The sequence below is a fragment of the Spea bombifrons genome, chromosome 5, assembly GCF_027358695.1.
Source record: "Spea bombifrons isolate aSpeBom1 chromosome 5, aSpeBom1.2.pri, whole genome shotgun sequence".
NCBI lineage: Eukaryota > Metazoa > Chordata > Amphibia > Anura > Pelobatidae > Spea > Spea bombifrons.
In genome coordinates, this window is record NC_071091.1 from 31,040,870 (window position 1) to 31,060,281 (window position 19,412).

The 19,412-nt window shown below is 39.5% G+C and overlaps 1 protein-coding gene across 2 annotated transcripts in view; it reads left to right on the plus strand.

Moving 5' to 3' along the window:
* The first annotated feature begins 3,791 nt into the window (after positions 1 to 3,791).
* Positions 3,792 to 19,412, plus strand: part of TOPBP1 (DNA topoisomerase II binding protein 1) — a 28,913-nt gene continuing 13,292 nt past the window's right edge. Inside the window, exons 1-15 of one of the 2 annotated variants that reach the window (XM_053466330.1) lie at positions 3,792 to 4,014; positions 4,549 to 4,630; positions 6,308 to 6,442; positions 6,841 to 6,984; positions 9,104 to 9,285; positions 9,412 to 9,605; positions 11,494 to 11,673; positions 12,154 to 12,323; positions 13,390 to 13,553; positions 13,845 to 14,092; positions 14,368 to 14,687; positions 14,903 to 15,075; positions 16,243 to 16,451; positions 16,545 to 16,840; positions 17,704 to 17,880. In XM_053466330.1, the coding sequence (XP_053322305.1) occupies positions 4,550 to 4,630; positions 6,308 to 6,442; positions 6,841 to 6,984; positions 9,104 to 9,285; positions 9,412 to 9,605; positions 11,494 to 11,673; positions 12,154 to 12,323; positions 13,390 to 13,553; positions 13,845 to 14,092; positions 14,368 to 14,687; positions 14,903 to 15,075; positions 16,243 to 16,451; positions 16,545 to 16,840; positions 17,704 to 17,880 (2,673 nt within the window). In that variant the 5' untranslated portion in view covers positions 3,792 to 4,014; position 4,549. The remainder of the gene's footprint in view (positions 4,015 to 4,548; positions 4,631 to 6,307; positions 6,443 to 6,840; positions 6,985 to 9,103; positions 9,286 to 9,411; positions 9,606 to 11,493; positions 11,674 to 12,153; positions 12,324 to 13,389; positions 13,554 to 13,844; positions 14,093 to 14,367; positions 14,688 to 14,902; positions 15,076 to 16,242; positions 16,452 to 16,544; positions 16,841 to 17,703; positions 17,881 to 19,412) is intronic. The other variant, XM_053466331.1, reaches the window with a different exon arrangement.

Below are 19,412 nucleotides of genomic sequence, written 5' to 3' on the forward strand. Positions count from 1 at the left end.
CACACACACTGCTTTTAGAAACCTCTGCCCAAACACACACATACACATACACTGCCCTAACGTACGCCTGTCCATACAAACATACGTATACACATGCACTGTCCTCACACACCGCTGCCTTTACACACACACACACACACATATACACACACCAGCTTACAAACACAAATTTACCTACACTGCTTTTATACACACCTGCCCATAAACACACATAAATTGCCCATACACACACCTGCCTATTAACACACACACATACACTGCACTTTAAAACACCTACCCATGAACACATAGAGAACATACACCTCTGCTTTAGTGCTCCCTCATCACGATGCGCCGCCTATTGATGCTGAGAGCTGGGATGATGTCATATACTGGCGATCTGCATAATTTGCCAGGGCATAGTGATTAGTAGACTTGTGCATTCGTCTTCGTCCCGAAGACATGAAGAAGAGAAGATAGTGGCGGTAAAACGTAGACGAAGAATCTTCGTGATCGTCTTCTAATTTCCCTGGTCCCTTCCCCATCTAAGCCTACCTTATCTTCGCGGCATCGCAGGAGTTGACTGTAGCGGAAATCCCTAGGTTCGACGTCAGGGGTTAAAGGGCAGTGCAAGTGAGCCTATTGGTCGCCTGCAGGGACCTCCTCTGGCTTCAACCAATTGGTCGCTCGTACAGACTTTTAAAATCTTGGTGCCGTAACTTGGCCGGGAGAGACCACTGGTCGCCCTGCTGCAACAGTTAAAAGTCCGTACGAACGACCAATAAAGTCACTTGTGCGGACATTTAACTGATAGAGCATGGAGACCAGTGGTCTCTGCCGGTCAAGTTTCGGCATCAGAATTTTAAAAGTCTGTACGAGCGACTCTATTGGTCGCCAGCAGGGGACTCGTCTCCCATCAACCAATGGTTGATGGCAGATGAGCCCCCTGCTGGCGACCAATAGTTGTTTATACGGACATTTAAACTCCTGGCGCCAGAGCAGCTGCGTAGTCCATACCGCGTTAACCCGTATTAAACCCTTCTACAAAACCGGAAAAAAATGAACATGAACAATGACCATGAATATTCGCCCGAAGAGAAGACAGGAACGGGCGAATATTCGCGGAATACGAAGATTTTTTTTTTCCCCGAAGACGAACACGAAGATGAACACGAAGACCCCCCTGGTGCCCAAGTCTAGTGATTAGGGAGTATGGAATTTTATACCCTTTTAGCCCCTATATACCGTATTGGCTCGGATATAGGCCGCACCCTTAAAGTTAGGTGCTTTTTTAAAGGAAAAAATTTCTTAGTAAAAAAAAAAAAACACTAAGTGCCGGCACCGTGGGAAGTGCCGGCAAGGAAGATTGTTGGCGTACATCGCGCAGACGTTCACCGGCTGCGGCGATGCAAGCGTTAACAACCTCTCGCTGCTGGCACGTCTGCACGATGTGCTTTAACAATCTCCCTTGCCGGAACTCCCCCCGTGAGAATTCCCGGCAAGGGAGATTGTTAAAGCACATCGTGCAGATGTGCCGGCAGCAGCGGCTGTTTACGCACATCGCCGCTGCCGGTGAACGTCTGTGCGATGCGCTTAGACAACCTCCCGTGCCGGCACTCCCCCCATTGAAAGTGCTGGCAGGGGAGGCTTTCTCAGCGTATCGGAGAGTGGGATGCAGGTCCCTTGCACCGCTGTGGGGGATCTGTATCCTAACCCTAACTGCATGTCCCGGGCGTCGGGCGCTAGACCCCGAATATAGGCCGTACCCCCACTTTAAGTCTTTAAAAAAAAAGTGTGGCCTATATTCGAGCCAATACGGTATTTTCAAAAATAAGAAAGCTCAGGGAATTTGATTAGGGGCATAGTGCCTGGCCTTGTGCTTATTGCTGTTTAACTTGCAAAAAAACATAAAAACACTGGGTATTTTTAAACACAGGACAAACATTAAAATCCAGCAGGCCTTTTTAGATGAGTAACACATTTTTCAATTTTAAGTTAAAAAAAAAGCTACTTTTTCACCATTTTTTATTTTACACTAAATTCGATGATATGACCAAAAAAACATTAATGGTAATATGTAAAAAAATATGTTTTTATATATTAATATAGACAAATAAAATTGTGCAGTTTTACCTAGGATTTCTTTTACATAGGTGCCACTGCTAAATTAATGTTCAGCAACATTCCCTGATTACAATACCCTACAAACATAGTTTATGTTCTAAAGGGCCACACCAATCCCTTTGCCAAGTGGGACGCATGACATTTTGAAGCTGTCATTCACAATTGTTGAAAAACATTGTAGGTTTTAGTAACTGATTTCAACTCCTTTACTTCACTATTTATTATAAAGGGCCAACACCAGCAATTTTCTCCACCACATTGTTGTGTGCTGCATAATGTAATGATCAGTTGGTAAGGAGACACTGACACACACGTTCAAATTCAAGGAATTAAAACCACAACTCTCGATTCAGTGAAACAAGTTCTGAGGTTCCAGACCCTGCCTGTCTTCCAATGTCAATTTTGCTGGGTCGCAACAGAAAGGTCAGCGTTTGTTTGGCAGACCTACAGGTAGAACCACTTTTGGATAACATTGAGATGTAGGGAGATATGTAGGAAGATAGCACTTAACTGATCAGACCCCAACAGGAACGGATTTGATTTCACTTTTGTTATTCAATAGTATCCTGGTACAAAATAACAATGACTGCTGATGTAAATTGGGTACCCTTAGCATCATGATCAGACAATGGTATATTTAAATATATGAATTCTCCTCTCCCAGGCTTAACACTCACCTAAGGCTCATGAGGAATCATTGACACATAAAAAAGGTCCATGTGGACATCTCTATGTGTAGTGGCAAAGCTTTACTACCTTTAGTACTTTACTTTAGTAGTTTAGCTATAGTTATAATTAGCAGCCAGCTTGACATGTTAACTAAGGTAAGCAGCGCATCTCACCACATAATATAATGGTCAAGATTCAAAAAAGGTGAGGGCAGCTGTGAGGTCGCAGTGAGCAGTCAAGCACCCAGTTGATGTCACCATAGATCAGCCAGCAAGCTGCCACTTTTTTTACATTTGAAAAGTTTGTGACTAATCAGCATCTTCTCTGTAGAAAATGCAATCATGGATGGATGGAGTTGAAGGCCGCTCTAAATTCCTTAGGAAATAATTACCCATAAGTTTGTGCGTTATTATGATTTATTTAGGACCAACGATTTACGCAGCGCTTCAAGGGGTATGACAAGACTAGAATTGACAGACTAAGACAAACCGATAAATTAGGTGGAAAGAGCCCTGCTCGCAAGCTGCATTGCCACAAGACCCAGAACTAGCGAGCCTCACTCCACTACATGAGCCAGCCAGCTCCTTTATCCCATATTATCCCGCACTGACTTGCTTTCCACATTAGGGTGAAATCATTAATAATTATAAATAACACAAACAGCTCACAGCTATTTATGTAATAATGCATTTGAATAATGTTATTTACACAGATTTCTTAAGTTGTAAACAAATCTCATGTTTATGCACACATTATTGGAAGGGCTGTAGAACTCTATGGTAAGCTCACACTCATACATCATAGAAAACAGGGACATTAGGGTAGGAGGGACAGAGGTTCGAATCCTAAGCGCGACACCCCTGTTTAACAGCGGCAATATACATTGCAATCCCCCAAGTGTTCCAGCATAGAAAAGCACCCCCAAGACAGACATGTGCTCCGGTCAGCCCCTCTATAATCATTAAATTTCCGTTCCCCCGTGCCCTCCTACGGCGTTGTGTCGAAGGAAGTGACGGTTTTAACGTCATTTCCCCCGGCTGCCAGGAAAGGGAAGCAAAACTATTAAGTGGTACAGATGAGAGGAATTTGGCGGCAACCTTTACTGTTAGTTTAAAACCAAACCACAACAATAAAAAAAAAAACACAGCGTAAACAAAAATAAAGAACTCCGAGCTCGGCTGCAGCTGTGGATGAAGCGACACGATAATCTATTTAAAGGCGGGAAGTTCGAGTGATTTGCAGGTACATTATTAAAGCTGTATGTAGATTGGTGTAACGCGAGCGCTATGACGTCACATGTTTGACAGGAGTCTAGTGACAATGAAGTAAATGTTTTTGTTTTCTTTTTAAATGTGTTTATTGATGCTAGATACACATGTGAGAATGCTATATGATAAGCTGAGTGTTTCTAAAGAACAGTGGCGTTTAGACGAGTGGTCTTTACTAATGCAGTTAATATTGTTTTAATTCGGAGCTAAGTTCTCTCTAGGCTTTATCAGTTTTAATAAAATCAGTAACTATTAAACATCCGAAATAAGATATATGTAGATATCCTCCCCTAGAACTTTGTTGTTATATAACAGAAATTGTTGATTAACTTTGGTTCAGTGGGTTTCATTAAAAAAAGTACAGTCCTTTTTTTTTTTTTTCTATAGAAGGAATGTAATTCATATATATTGAAATACAGTATATTTGAAGATGGTATTTCTCCTGCTCTGTTGTATGTTTTACCATATTTCCCAAAATTATCCTTTTTTTTTTTATATATACGTTTAGAATGGCTAACGATAGCGATCCTTTCTATGTGAAATTTGTCAAGTCGCCCGAAAGCACAGGTTTCTTCACTGATGCACATAAGGTAAGACAATTACGCTCTTTCTGCAGAATATATGCTCACTATTATATGATTACTTACGTACCGTTAAGTGTCCTCAAGTGAAAACACGAAGAACTCGTCATTCTTAAAGTTTAGCATTACAGAAAGTTATTTGTCTGCTTTGTGCTATGTAATAAAAAATGCTTGCGCAGCTCAAAAATGGTTAATGCCTGATACTGACTCACAGGACCTCTCTTCTCTTCAGAACCTCTTGGAGGCTTAAGCTCATCACTTTTAGTTGGATAACACTGATTTAAATGAGCTTGTGACGAAAAAATTTCAGTGTCCCAGTGAAAACAAGAACTCATAATTCTTAAAGCGCTTTAGCATTACAGAAAGTTATTTGTCTGCTTTGTGTTATGTAATAACATTGCTTGCACAGCTGTTTCCAAAGAGAATGTGCTACCTGATACTGACTCGCAAGGGACCTGTCTTCTCTGCAGAACCTTTTGGGAGCTTAGGCTCATCACTTTTAGTTGGATAACACCGATTTAAATTAGTTTGTAACAAAATTTTATGAACCACAGTATAGATCAATTCTTGTACGTTAACAGGAATATTTAATTGGTTGCTATGGTGATTTTATTACAGTTTGTGTTATTAACTTGTTTGTTACGTATGATTTAAACGTACAAAACATTACAGGGGTTATGCTTAAAAAGTGATTCTGGTGGTCGTAGCAACCAGCAGAATGTTCCAGCTGTTGAGGAAATCAGTGTGACAATCATGCGACTAACCACTGTACTTATGAAGTGTAGTTGTGACACCTAGAAGGGAATGCCTGATCATGAAATCTGGTATTCCTAGAATGACGGTGAACCGACGCTCAAGGAGAGCACTGTTACACATGATCAGCCGGCAGGAAGGTAGTGATGCTGGATTCTTTGACAGGAAAGTCCAGGCTGACCATAGCACATTTACGTCCTAATAGGCTTCTTACCACACATTTTAACAATGCACAAATACATCCAAAAGGGTACCCAACTGGTTAACCCTGCCGCAATTTTTGCTTATATGATCAAGAGATGGCAATGCTCTTTTTTTTGCCTGCTCACAAATCTATGAAGCAGTGAGAGTCACAGATTCTACCTTTTAGTGAAATGAGCAGTGTTTCATTATGCTTATTTACTTTACTAGCATTGGCTGCTTAGCTAAGAGGTCATCAAACAGAGCAAAGGGTTTCCCTCGGAAATACATTGCAGAGCTTGGCAAGAAAAAAAACAGGCATAAACAGGTTATGAGTAGCACAATGAAAACTCTGTATGGCAGTATAATAGGACTGAATATTTTTATTTAATAATTATTTTATTTATAAGAACTTTACCTAAATCTGTTCTAACCTATATTGTGAAGTCCTGGGGACAATAAATATGCTACATTTAGAGCTAGATGTTGCTGTAAAGTTTCTTATAAATAATGTTTTGTACACATGTATAGCTGACATCTACTCTCTAAATAGCCTAAAACAGGAAAAGATGTGTTAGCAGTCTACATGTAATGCTTTGGTACTTTTATTTTCTTTTTAATCCTGTGTCACTCTTATCAAAGGGACATTCTTGTGTCCCATGCTGCCCAGTCAACAAGAGAATGCACATTAGAGTACTTTGTTCTCTGCTATGTTATATTTTAACTATGTAAATTTGTCTTTTATCATTTCAGGCTATTAAGGAATTTCAGTCTGATGAATACCTCCAAATTATTGAAGAAAAGGAAGCACTGGGCTTGAAAGAAAAAGACAAATCTCTCTACATATGTGATCCATTTAGTGGGGCAGCCTTTAACCATCTCAAAAAGGTTTGCCCCTTCACCTAGGACATGTATTACACATCATATATATGAAACAGGCAGAATCCAAAATGCTGTTTCATTTTTCTCATAAAGATCTTTAAAATAAAATGATCTTGGGTATAATGATAGCGTGCGGTAGAATTGAATTGGCGGACGCCAGTGTCTCACATCAAATGATTTCTACGGTATTTTATTTCTATATGTGAAGATTAGAAAAGTATAATATTGTTCTTCGATTCCATTTTGGATGCACTCCTGGGCATGAAAAAAGTTGACTTGTTTACATAGTCACCTAATGCTAAAAAAAAACAAATGGGAATGTATGAGGAGCGGGACAACATTTTTTCAAGTAAAAATTTTTGGGTAGCCTGCATGTAAATAAATATAGTTATTTGACTTTGCAGCTTGGCTGTCGTATTGTGGGGCCACAGGTTGTCATATTCTGTATGAAGCATCAAAGATGTGTTCCCAGAGCAGAATACCCTGTCTACAATATGGCAATGGCTGATGTGACTATTTCATGCACCAGTCTCGATAAAGAATGCAGGGTAAGTTTTGGATGAAGGAAAGCAACATAACTTTTGTACTAATACCACACATTCGTAACAAAGTGATGAGCAGCCAACAAAATATCCTGATCAAATGAACAATTCCATAGTCAAGCAGAGTTTCTACATAGAGATAACCCATTAAATGTCGAAGGATATGCTTAATTCAAGCAGCATTTTATCCAATAATTGGCACCGTGTACACAGATAAATAAAGTTGCTGAAAAGTTGAATCATTGAAATGCTAGTTTTATATTTTCTTTTTAGTGAGATATGTTTAGATATAGGACTCGCTATATCCAACACCTGAATGAATCTGTTTTATTATTATGAAATGATTCAGGGACTATTTGATGCGAACGGCATAGCTAGAAGAATACTGCATGGTGTAATCAAAGGAAGTTTATAGCCTATTTAAATACTGAAACGTTAGAAACCCCTGTGACATCACAGACTATTTTCTGATCTAAATGATCCAGTTGTAAAATGAAGCTCATAATTTGCTGATCCATTAATGTGTACATTGAAATGATTTAGTGAAGCATATAAAATACATAGGCTGCTCACACAACTAGGTAAAACATGTCAACAGTAACTGTGCAATGGTTACCTCTCATGTACAAAGGTCATGACTGGAATATGTCACAAAAGAGCAGACATTGTTAAAGAAAATGTTAGCAATGATATCTTCCTCTGAGACAAATACCATATTTGCTCGATTATAAGATGACCCTGATTATAAGACGACCCCCCAAATCTGAATATTAATTTAGGAAAAAAAGAAAAAGCCTGAATATAAGACGACCTTATTGGAAAAAAGTTTTACCAGTAAATGTTAATTCATCTAAACTATTTTTTTTTAATAAAAGCTATGATTGAGAAAAATATTTTGGTTTTATTTCCTTCTATTTTCCAACCTGCCCCCCAGTTATGCACATCTGCCCCAGAAATTCCTTATACCCCCTATATGCCACTGTGCCCCATGATATGCCTTTTAACCCTCTAAATGCCACTGTGCCCCATGATATGCCTTTTAACCCTCTAAATGCCACTGTGCCCCATGATATGCCTTTTAACCCTATATGCCACTGTGCCCCATGATATGCCTTCTGACCACCTATGTGCCACTCTACCTCCAGAAATGCCTTATACCCCTATTTAGAGGGTTAAAAGGCATATTATGGGGAAGAGTGGCATATAGGGAGGTTTAAGACATTCAGTAGGCAGAGTGGCGTATAGAGGGTTGAAAAGGCATTTCTGGAGGCAGAGTGGCATTAAGGGGGTTAAAAGGCATTTCACAGAGCACTCTGCCTCCAGAAATGCCTTATGCCCCCCATTTAACACTCCCCCGCCCCCCCCCAAACTTACCGGTGCTTCTGACTTCCCTGTCATGTAGCCGGGGCAGCGTGTAGATCCCCACGCACTTACGCTGCAGCCGGAAGGAGGCGTGGCTAGCAGCGGGGGTTGTCTGCATCCATCGCGCACCGGTGCGGGGAACTCTGGTCTCTGACAGCCGGGGAAGGTCTGCGCGATGGACGCAGACAACCCCCGCTGCTAGCCACACCTCCTTCCTGCTGCAGCGGAAGTTGTCTAGGCAAATCGCGTAGAAATCTACACGCTGCCCCAGCTACACACCGGGGACTCAGAAGTACTGGTAAGTGGGGCGGGGGGGGGGACAGGAGGATCCAGGTCCCCTGCAGCTGCGGAGGATCTGGATATTAATCGTCTCATAGTCAGACCTATTTGAGGTCTGATTATAAGACGACCCCGATTATAAGACGAGGGGTATTTTTCAGAGCATTTGCTCTGAAAAAAACCTCGTCTTGTAATCGAGCAAATACGGTACTACATACTTAATCTTGCTTGAATGTCACAATGAAAGTCTTGAATTGTTCACAGTGATCATTCTGTAAATATATTTTTTAATGGCATCATTTTAAAATCAGTTAAAAAAAAACATACTCTTAAGGCCTAAAATGATTTATTATTACTTATTGGAGTTGAATGCTCACGCTAATTGTAGCTGTACATTATTTTAATGAAGTAAACTGAGCAGTGATTGTGTATCAACTTTGATTTCTGTTCTCAAATAACCTAACCTACAAGTTTCTTATGTTAGGAAGAAGTTCATCATTATGTACAGATGATGGGAGGCTGTGTGTATAGAGATCTCAATGTTGCAGTCACTCACCTGATTGCTGGTGAAGTGGGCAGCAAGAAATACCTAGTTGCAGCAAGTCTGAAGAAACCAATTCTCCTCCCTTCATGGATAAAAGCATTATGGGAGAAATCAAACCAGAGGTGACTATCAATGAACTATAGCATGCTTAAACGTGGTAGTGCTTTGTTTTTATTTAGATTATTTTACAGAAAATCTACATCGTTCTATTTCATTTAGTGCTAAAATGTTTGTTTTTGCGTAAAAAGGATAATTAGCTACTCAGATGTTAGCATGGAGGACTATTTGTGCCCAATTTTCTGTGGCTGCACCATATGTGTGACTGGTTTAAGCAGCCTGGACAGGAAGGAGGTCCAGCGTCTAACAGCTCTTCATGGCGGCCAATACACTGGGCAGCTCAAGATGAACGAGTCTACCCACCTTATCGTGCAAGAGGCTAAAGGTACGTAAATAGCTAGTCTTAGAGCATTTTTAAATCTCTCTAAACATTTCACAAATTATAGCTTGACATTATGAGAATTAGATTCTAGCTACACATACATAGATACAAAGCTACATACACAAATCAGGTTCAGTACTATTATTAGAGGTTAGATTCTAGAATGGGTAGGTCAGGGTTTAGGAGAACTTTTAGCTAGGATATAATTCAATAGTCTAGCGAATCATTGAGGGAATTTAAGTTGAATAGGACCTCTCTAAAACCATGAATGCGTTAGAGGTTTTAATCTTGTGTAAAATGACCTGTAGGGAAGCACAGCCTTTCAAAGATTTTAAGCATTCAACTGTATACCATAGCAGTGTTTTGCCACAGTAGCTGTTTCTAATTTCAGATCGGTTATTATGTTTTATTAATAAAGCACCAGCAAAATCTGTTATGCTATTACAACAAGGAGAGAATACAAATGTAACACGTACAACCTTTTAAGGTGCATGAGAAGAGGCACTTCTCTTCAATCTGTTAGGGCCTGAGTTTTTGATCTGAGTAAGGCACTTGAGTTGGAAAGTGGAAATCTAGGCTGAATTTCAATAAATAATGTATTTTTAACAAAGTTACCAGTCTGTAACCAAACGGATAAGAATGTGTTTTGTTTTCAAATGCACTACAGTTCTGTGAAAAAGTATTTGCTCCATCCCATACTATTTTGGCTATTTGTCACATTTAAATGTTTCAGATCATCCAACTAATTTTAAAATAAGACAAAGCCAACGTGAGTAAATACGAAATGTAGATTTTGGGGTTTTTTTGCCCTTTGTTACAATGACATTTGTTAACATTTCTGTGGTGCTCATGTTTAGCTGTAATTGTCTTTCTCATTTACTGTACACAAGTCCGGTACTGTTTTTTTCGGGACAAGAAGGGCTTTTCTTAGATACCATTATTGTGATCATTTATAACTAACCGGACTGGCCCCCTGGAGATTTCCTGGTGGGTCGGCAGACCATCATTCAAAGCGGCTGCGTGACGGCTGCTTTGAACTTTGCGTCCGGGCGGCCGCTTTCAAAGCAGCCGTTGTGCGGCTGTAACTTCTGTAAGGCAGCAGTGCCCCACTCTTTACCCCGCCCCTTTTAAGACGTGACATTCAAGGGGGCGGGGGTCACAGAAGAGTTCCTCCTGACAGGGAGAGGATCGTCACATCGGAGGACAGCAGGGGGAAAAAAAAACACAAAAATTTAAGTATTCCAAAAAAAAATTCTAGGGGTTTTAGGAAAGTGAGGGACCCATATTTAAGGGGGGGGGTCCCTTGGGACAAAATTGAAATACAATGCACGCAGACAACCTCCGCTGCTGCTGGCCGGTACTTTCACCAGGGCTTCTATGATGGAGCACCGGAAGGTCACATCAAGCTGGTGCTTCATCATCGAAGCGGAGGATCTGGATCTTAGTTTTATAGTCCGACCTCTATTTGAGGTCGGATTATAAGACGAGGGGTGTTTTTCAGAGCATTTTCTCTGAAAAAACCCTCATCTTTTATTTGATAAAATAGATTCAACTAATCGATAATGAAATTTGTTGGCAGCGATTTTCATTATCGATTATGGTCTATTTTATCGATTAGTTGTTGCAGCCCTACATTGATGCAGATTTTGGTAGGCAGGCCATTTGTGGGAAGGGTCACCACTGTTCCAAGTTTTCTCCATTTGTAGATAATGGCTCTCACTGTGGTTCACTAGAACCTTAGAAGTGGCTTTGTAACCCTTTCCAGACTGGTATTGTCAATCGATTTGTTTCTCATCTGTTCTTGAATTTCCTTTGCTTGTGCAAAAGCCTCTTCACTTTGTAAGAGGTTCTATTCATCATAAATGTTTCAACATTTCTCTTCTGAATACAGGTCAGAAGTATGAGTGTGCCAGGAAATGGAACGTACACTGTGTCTCCATTCAGTGGTTCTTTGACAGCATTGAGAAAGGGTTCTGCCAGGATGAGACCATCTATAAGATTGAGCCATCTTCTTTGGTAAAGACCATGCCAGATACATCCACTCCAACAAAGTTCATCAGCAAAGCTGACAGTAGGTTAACTATACAGAAGTATGTTTTACAACATAACATTTTTCTGTTATTTGTTAATGAAAGTTGTGTATTACAATCAGTGAGCCTTTGAGAACTGAAGATGAGAGAAGCAGATGGTGTTTAATTCATAAACGCCATTTTAGTAAAAAATATGTGCTGTGCAGCATGATTTATATTGGTAGTCTTTCTTGTCCTTTTTGATGCAATGATCAGATAAAACAAGTGCTTACATCCTTCAAGAAGTGATGTTTCACTACTGGGTAATTACAACATATACCTGTGTAATGAGCTTGGCTTTATTTCTATATTTATTACGTATATGTTGGACAGAGTCCTTATGCACACACACCCATCATGAATCTTCTCTGTGCTGTCAATAAGTTCTCTACTGACGATCCTGTGCCATTAGCTTTCATATATTTCTCTGTGTCCTTATTGGTGTTAACCTGACCTAATGGACTATTTTTAATGTTTCACAGATCGGGCTCTTTCAGATGTCAGCAACATTTCTAATATTAGTACAAGTTGCATTAATGAGTCGGCATTTAATTCTGTGATGAGCAGCAGACTGGATACACCAGCTGATACCCTGGAAAATCTGGATATCAGTTCCTTGCAAGCTCCTGAGGACCTGCTTGATGGCTGCCGGGTTGGTAACAGTTATTCCGTATCGCAAGCCACATGCTGCTAATCATTCACATATTAGATTACATTATTTCACCAAAGCTGAGGCAAAAATGCTCCTTCTAAATTGCTCTTATGCCTGTCTTTTTCTTTTTTTTTTTAATATTTAATTATATAATGCAAATACTTGCTGACAAGTGAATATGTGTGTTTACAAGTGAATATGTATATTGTACTAAATGACCAAAAGTATGTGGTCGCCCCTCCTAATTATTGGGTTTGGGTTTCACCCACACTCGTTGCTAACAGGTGTATAAAATCTCGCGCATGGGCTTGTCCTCTCCATAGACAATGGGCCGCATTGAAGAGCTCAGTGATTTTAAATGTGGCAATGTCATAGGACGCCACCTTTGCCACTAGATCATCCGCTGGCCACTGTAGGCGAAGTGTCTGCAGGTGTTGTGTAAAGCACACTGCATTCTGTAGCAATGAATCACACTTCACTAACTTGGAAGTCTGGGTTTGGCGAATGCTACCCATCGTAATGCATAGTGCCTACCGTAATGTTTGATGGAGTAGGGATAGTGATCTGGGATTGGTTTTTTTTAGGCTTTGGGCCTAAACCCAGCTTGAACCACATAGTTCTAGTGAATGGCATTAGACATTTAGGTGGTTCTATGCTTCCAACATTTTGGCACCAGTTTGGGGGCAGGCCCTTTCTTATTGTGTCTCTGTGCAGAAAGAAGACAAGGGATGTCCATGGTGAGCAAGTGTCCACATTCTTTTGGCCATATAGTGTACGTGTATATTTTAAATGGTATACATGTGACAGATGTGATTCATAGAAACTAGATTTTAAGCAGCATTTGTAAATATTTAATTTCCAAAATATTTTTGGGAATGCAACTACTGCCTCTTACATGAAATTGTATCAGTAGAATAGATGGTTTAATTTATGATTATGAATGTCTGAACAGTGTGGCATAAATGTGACACATCATATATCCATGGCACTATGGCCCTCTTGTTTGAGCACTGTGGGTGTTCCAGGCTTGGCTAGTAAAAGTTTATAAATGTATTGCTTACCTTAGATCTATGTGTGCGGGTTTGGAGGGAGAAAATTGGACAAACTTCGCAAGCTCATTAACAGTGGTGGAGGAGTTCGATTTAATCAGCTTACAGGGGATGTTTCTCATGTAATTATTGGAGAAAATGATGAGGAACTCAAGCAATTTTTGAGCAAGACGGAACACAGGTTTGTATTGATTTTAAATCCTGCTCATATTAGCATATCTTACATAATGTCTTGATTTTACACGTTTGATTAACCAATTGATACAATAATGACTACATATACCTTGGTGCTTTTTAGGTGCAGTTATTAAAGTACCACAACTTGTTAGCTCTAGAAACTACTTCAGATGCTGAAATTGTTAGTTCATTACCAAAAAGCTAAAAACTCCACATTTCTTCCAATTTTTTTTGTTTTGTAAACAATGAGTATTTCTATATACATATAATTTTTTTTTTAACATACTTTTTGTAGACCATATGTGCTCACCTTGAAATGGTTGCTAGACAGCTTTGTTAAAGGAAATTTGCAGCCAGAAGAAAATTATTTCCACTCAACCTACCAGCCGGCGGAGATTCAAGCCCCAGTACAATCTGTTTTCAATCCATCTGCTCAGAAGACTAATCAGACCCTGACTGCCCAACAGTCTCTTAACAACTCTCGGAAACAACGGACAGATGACGATCTGCTTTCACAATACACAGAAAATGACTCTACTTTAAGTAAGAAATACACTTTAGCATGCTTTAATACATCCTTTTTATAAATATATCTTTTAAGTCATAAAATATAGTTACTAATACAGTTGCAAATATGATAGTTACTTTATAATTTCAATCCTCTGTTTTTCTACATTTTCTTTTTAATTTGCAAGGATACAGTTTTACTTTCGATGGGGTAAAAAAAATGTGAAAATTTGTTGGCAAAAGAATACAGTAGTAAGTGTAAGGGTTCGCTTTTTCTTTCTTTCTTAAACCCATGTCGCCTTTTTTTGTAGTTGAAGCTGGCAATCCTCGCACATTTACCTCTAATAGCCTGTCGCAGTTTAGTGCACAGGATGAGCTGCCATCCTGTGCCAGCCAGAGTGGCTTGGGTGATACTTCCACGATCATTGAAGGAGGATTATTCAGTAAGAAAAGATTCCTAGTCCTGGGATTTGTAGAAGAGGATGAGACTTGTATTATAGATATTATTAAAAAGAATGCTGGCAAAGTGCTTTCTCCCCGCATGAGAGCTATTGCAGATTATGCTGTGGTGCCCTTGTTGGGTTGTGAGGTGGAGTCTACAGTTGGAGAAGTTGTGACCAATGCCTGGCTGGTAAGTGCTAACATTCAGCTCAGTTTTCTACTGTTAAACATCAAATTGACGCAATAAAATTTACCAACTATTTTTACAAATGTGTCCCTCTTGGGTTTCTATCTACTGTTCTACATTCTCTGTAAAATGCAGTGGTTGAGCACTGTTTTCTCTGTTGTTCATCTCATATTCATGTTCTCTATTTTCTCTATTCTTAATTGTCTCTTTTATTCCAGGGTATGTGCATAGAACAGGAGAAGCTGCTTAACCCTCAGTCGAATACTCTTTTTACTCCAGTTCCTTTTCTGGAAGGCAGCATGCCCCTGAAGAACTGTGTGCTTTCTGTCAGTCAGTTTATAGGTGCTGAGAGAGATTCGTTGGTTTACTTGGCCGGAATGCTTGGAGCTAAGTATGATACCGTTTTGTGTTATGTTAACTTGTTACTTGTTTTTATTTTTATTTAATTTTTCATGAAATTTTCAGATGTACCTTATTAAAGGTATGCTCTAGCTATGCTATAAAAAAATCAGAAATATATTACACTTGTAAAAATCCCAAGTTCCCTCTTTCTTGGCTTAGACAAGGTGACCACCCCACGTTAAGTATGCATTATTCAGGGCCACCACAACCTCTATTGTGGAGCTGACCCTTAATAACATGCACCAATATCAGAAACTTGAAGTGAGTTTGACAAGTAAGCCTTTTTCTAAAACAATATTCATATACGTAAGATGTCTTGGGACCCACTGTTCTGTGTCTCTCCAGCTCACAATCACAGTGAGAAGGGGAGAGACAGAAAACATAGGCAATCCTACTATCATCATTATCATCTGACTGTATCCATGCATGTGATTGGCTGTAGCAGTGATTACACAACCTATGAACTTTTTTTTTTTTTTTTTACCACGTTCAATTAACTCAATGACTTAAGGAGTTAACGTAACTTTCATTTGTTTACAATAAAATAGACTTCCCAACTACTCAGTTTACCAACCAGGGGAACACACGGTGATCATTAATTTTACTATACACCGATTGACCACCTGCCTAATATTGTGTAGGTCCCCTTTTTGCAGCCAAAACAGCCCTGCCCTGTCGAGGCATAGACTCCACTACACCTCTGAAGATGTGGTGTGGAATCTGGCACCAAGATGTTAGCAGCAGATCCTTTAAGTCTTGTAAGTTGTGAGGAGTTGCCTCTGTGGATGCGTCCTGGTGCCATCCACGTCTTCTAAAAGAGAACGTGATTCACCAGACCAGGCCACTTTCTTCCATTGCTCTGTGGTCCAGTTCTGGTACTTTTATGTGACTTCTGTGTTGTTGTTTTTTGTTTTTGTTTTTTTTTTGTGATCGGTTTGAACTAAAAAAACAAAACAAACAAAAAACTACATATGTAGCACTGCTCCGAAAAACCTCTCCAAAAGTTAGAAATGTCCTAAATGCCCAATGTGCTTTCTATTTGTAATTCATAAAATTGGACTCCATAGTCCTTCAGGAACTATTTTTATTGTAATTATTATTATAATTTTTTTTATGTAATCTGTGTCAAGGAATGTGTTCAATTTTTAAATTGCAGAGTCCAAGAGTTTTTTGTGCGGAAAGCCAATCCAAAAAAGGATATGTTTGCCAGCACTCACCTAGTTCTTCGTGAACCTGAGGGCTCCAAATATGAGGCTGCTAAAAAATGGAATTTACCTGCAGTGTCTATGGCCTGGCTCTTGCAATGTGCCAAAACTGGCAAAAAAGCAGATGAAAGCCGGTATCTTATTGAGAACTGCTGTGAAGGTGAGTGAACTTTTTTTATCCTTTTCTTTCTGCACAAAATATTAACCAGTAAGTGAAGTCATTAACATTTCTAAAACTTCTTCTTGTTTTAAGACAAAGATGAGAGCTTTGTAAGTCAGATGGATAATCCTGAAGTAGCCAAACCTTCTGTAACCTCTCCAGACTGGTCAGCTGATCGACCAGAAGCCCTCACAAAAGGTGCTGTGACTCCTTTAGATATGAACCGTTTCCAGAGCAAAGCTTTCCAATCTGTCCTGTCCCGGCACAACAAAGTTATTACCCCTGCAGGAGAAAACAAAATTCCTCGGAGAGAGCCATCTCTGCATCTTGACACCCCTTCTAAGTTTCTTTCAAAGGACAAACTTTTCAAACCAACTTTTGATGTGAAGGTATATTTAACTAATACTATTTTTGCTTTCCAAAGATGAATCTGCCTAGCCACCTTTGGTGTCGATTCCTAAATAATTTTTAACTTTTCATTCTTCTTTTTTGTTTTGAGAAAGCAAGTAACCTTGCTTTTGTGTGGTAGATGGTAGATCATTTAATCTTCGCTGTCTGTCCCACTCTCCCAGTTTTTAATACATTCTTAATACGTTTCTTGCTGCCCAGGAGAGACAGAGGTGACAGCGTACAAGTTTAAGTGCTTTTCCTGCTAACGCTTAAATGTTCTTCTTGCTTTCCCGTTTGTTCAAGATACCTAGATTGAAAAGTATTTATTACCTTGTTTGCTGAATTATTATTTAAAAAATATATAACATACAATACCACAGTATAATAACCAGGTTATCTTTATTCTTGCTGGCAAAACTGTAGTCAAGCAAGATAAATGTAAACATCGGTGCTAATCAAGACTATTCTAAAAGAATATTGTAATAGCCTACCACCAGCTAAATATGAAAAACCATTAGATTCCAATGCAGGACAACAATTTTATATTTTTTGCTCAGGGTTAAAATATAAACATGGAGGAGGAGACATTTTCCAATCTTATTTTTGTTCCACTTCCATAAATGACCTAAGATACAACCAACCCGTCATGTGCTTAACGTCATCTATGGGAGACAAATGTTCCTCTGTTTAAATTATGTTTCTTAAGATATGACATACAACAAAATGTTCAGTAGAAAGAAATTAAGCATATTTTATAGGCAGCTGAAACATGGTTATAAAATCATATAACACTGACCCATGGATAAGAGAGTAAGTGATTTAATCTTCAGATTCCTTGTGTAATGTGTATAATTTCCTTTAGGATGCTCTTGCTGCTCTGGAAACACCTGGGAATTCTACTCAGAAGACACGGGGACAAAGCACTCCCTTGTCTGAAGTAATTGGCAGAAATTTGCAGTTAGCTCTTGCAAACAGCACCCGGCAAACAGCTGCTGCCACTGCAAGCCCACAATTAAAGGCAACAAAACAGGTAAAGCAGGTACCACAAAATTGTGATCTTTATTATTTTTAGTAGTACTTTAGATATTGACGGCTTTCATAAATTGTGTTGCCAACATAATGTTTCGTATAAATACATTTTGCAAGGGTTTTCTATCAACATTAGGCAATAGAACCTATTGTGTATTTTAACGTAATTATATTGAATTTTCTCTGAAGACTGGTCTTTAATTGCCTTTGCGTTTTGATTGGTGTGTGTAATACTTTTAAAAGGACACAAAGGCTGTTTCCATTTTTTTATGATTAAGCCTTTTTAGTCTAAACGCCTAAGATGTATGCCTTCCACTTGGTCTTAGAGTGCACTTGATGATTTTTTTCTGAGATTGAATAAAGCTTGAATTTTGTGCATTACCGGATGAGTGTGTGCACTAAATTATCTGCTTGTTTAAGAGAATTTTCTGATATTTGGATGGAACAGAGATCAGTAGCTGTAACACTTGACCTCCTGCTCCATGCATATTAATGAAGTTAAAATGGTGATGATTAAGGACCTGGCTGTTTGCTGTATTCCTTTTCTGGTTTACCAGCATATTGCATAACATGACAAATTGTATGATCTTTAAATTTTCTCTTGCTACTATCCCCGGTGGCACATAGGGAGACATAAGCAAAAACAACACTTAAATACACCAGATCTCCCCTTAGTCCCTCACCCTCGGACGGATAGCTGAGAAACCTCGGTGTAGCCTTTCTTAGCAATTTGGTAGGCTCTAAGAGGTGCTACTGTAGGTCAATGGGTCATTGTACCTGTCAAACTTCTGAGCTCTTGTGCAGGCTTTCTGTAGATAGGGCGGCCGGATTGCTCTCTGGCTGGATGTCTTCGGTCCTTCTTGCCAGTCGTGGCTGATAGAGGCTGGAGCTGCCCCTAAGGTTGCGGCCATGCGCACTTATCACTCGGGAAGAATTTTCAAAAAGGAGTAATTTTCTAAAAAGTCTCTCCCCCTTTATTCTATATATTCAGGTCTCAGCCTTCAGCATGTTTTAAAGAGCATAAGTTAGCTGGTCTTTGGGTCTGGTGTTTCTGTCTAATCCTCCAGGATCTGTTTGTCCTTCTTATCCCAGATGATAATGTCTGCTCCATTTGAACTTCTTCAAGATGTCATACTCTGTTTCCTCGCCTTGAAGACGGTATTCTTGGTCGTTTTTAATTCCGCTCATAGCGTAACTTAACTCAAGGCTCTTTCCAACTCCTAGCAATTTCTGAGGTTTCATGAAGATGGTCTTTCCCTGTGTCTGACACCTAGAATGTAGATCCAAGGGGGTTTCTTTTCATCTGGTTTAAGATATTTATTTGCCCACCTTCTGCCCTCAACCGTTTAACAGTAAGGAAGAACATCTCATTCTTTGGATGGCAAGAGATGCCTCTCTGCTTATTTATTTAGCAAGTTTTTGGAGAAGATCTTCTACCCTGTTCATGTCCTTCTCAGATGCCAAAGATGTCACTGCTTATAAGAGAGGCTTTTGTACCTGCTGGTCTTGATTGTCCCCTTTGTCTGAAGACTCACTCTACAC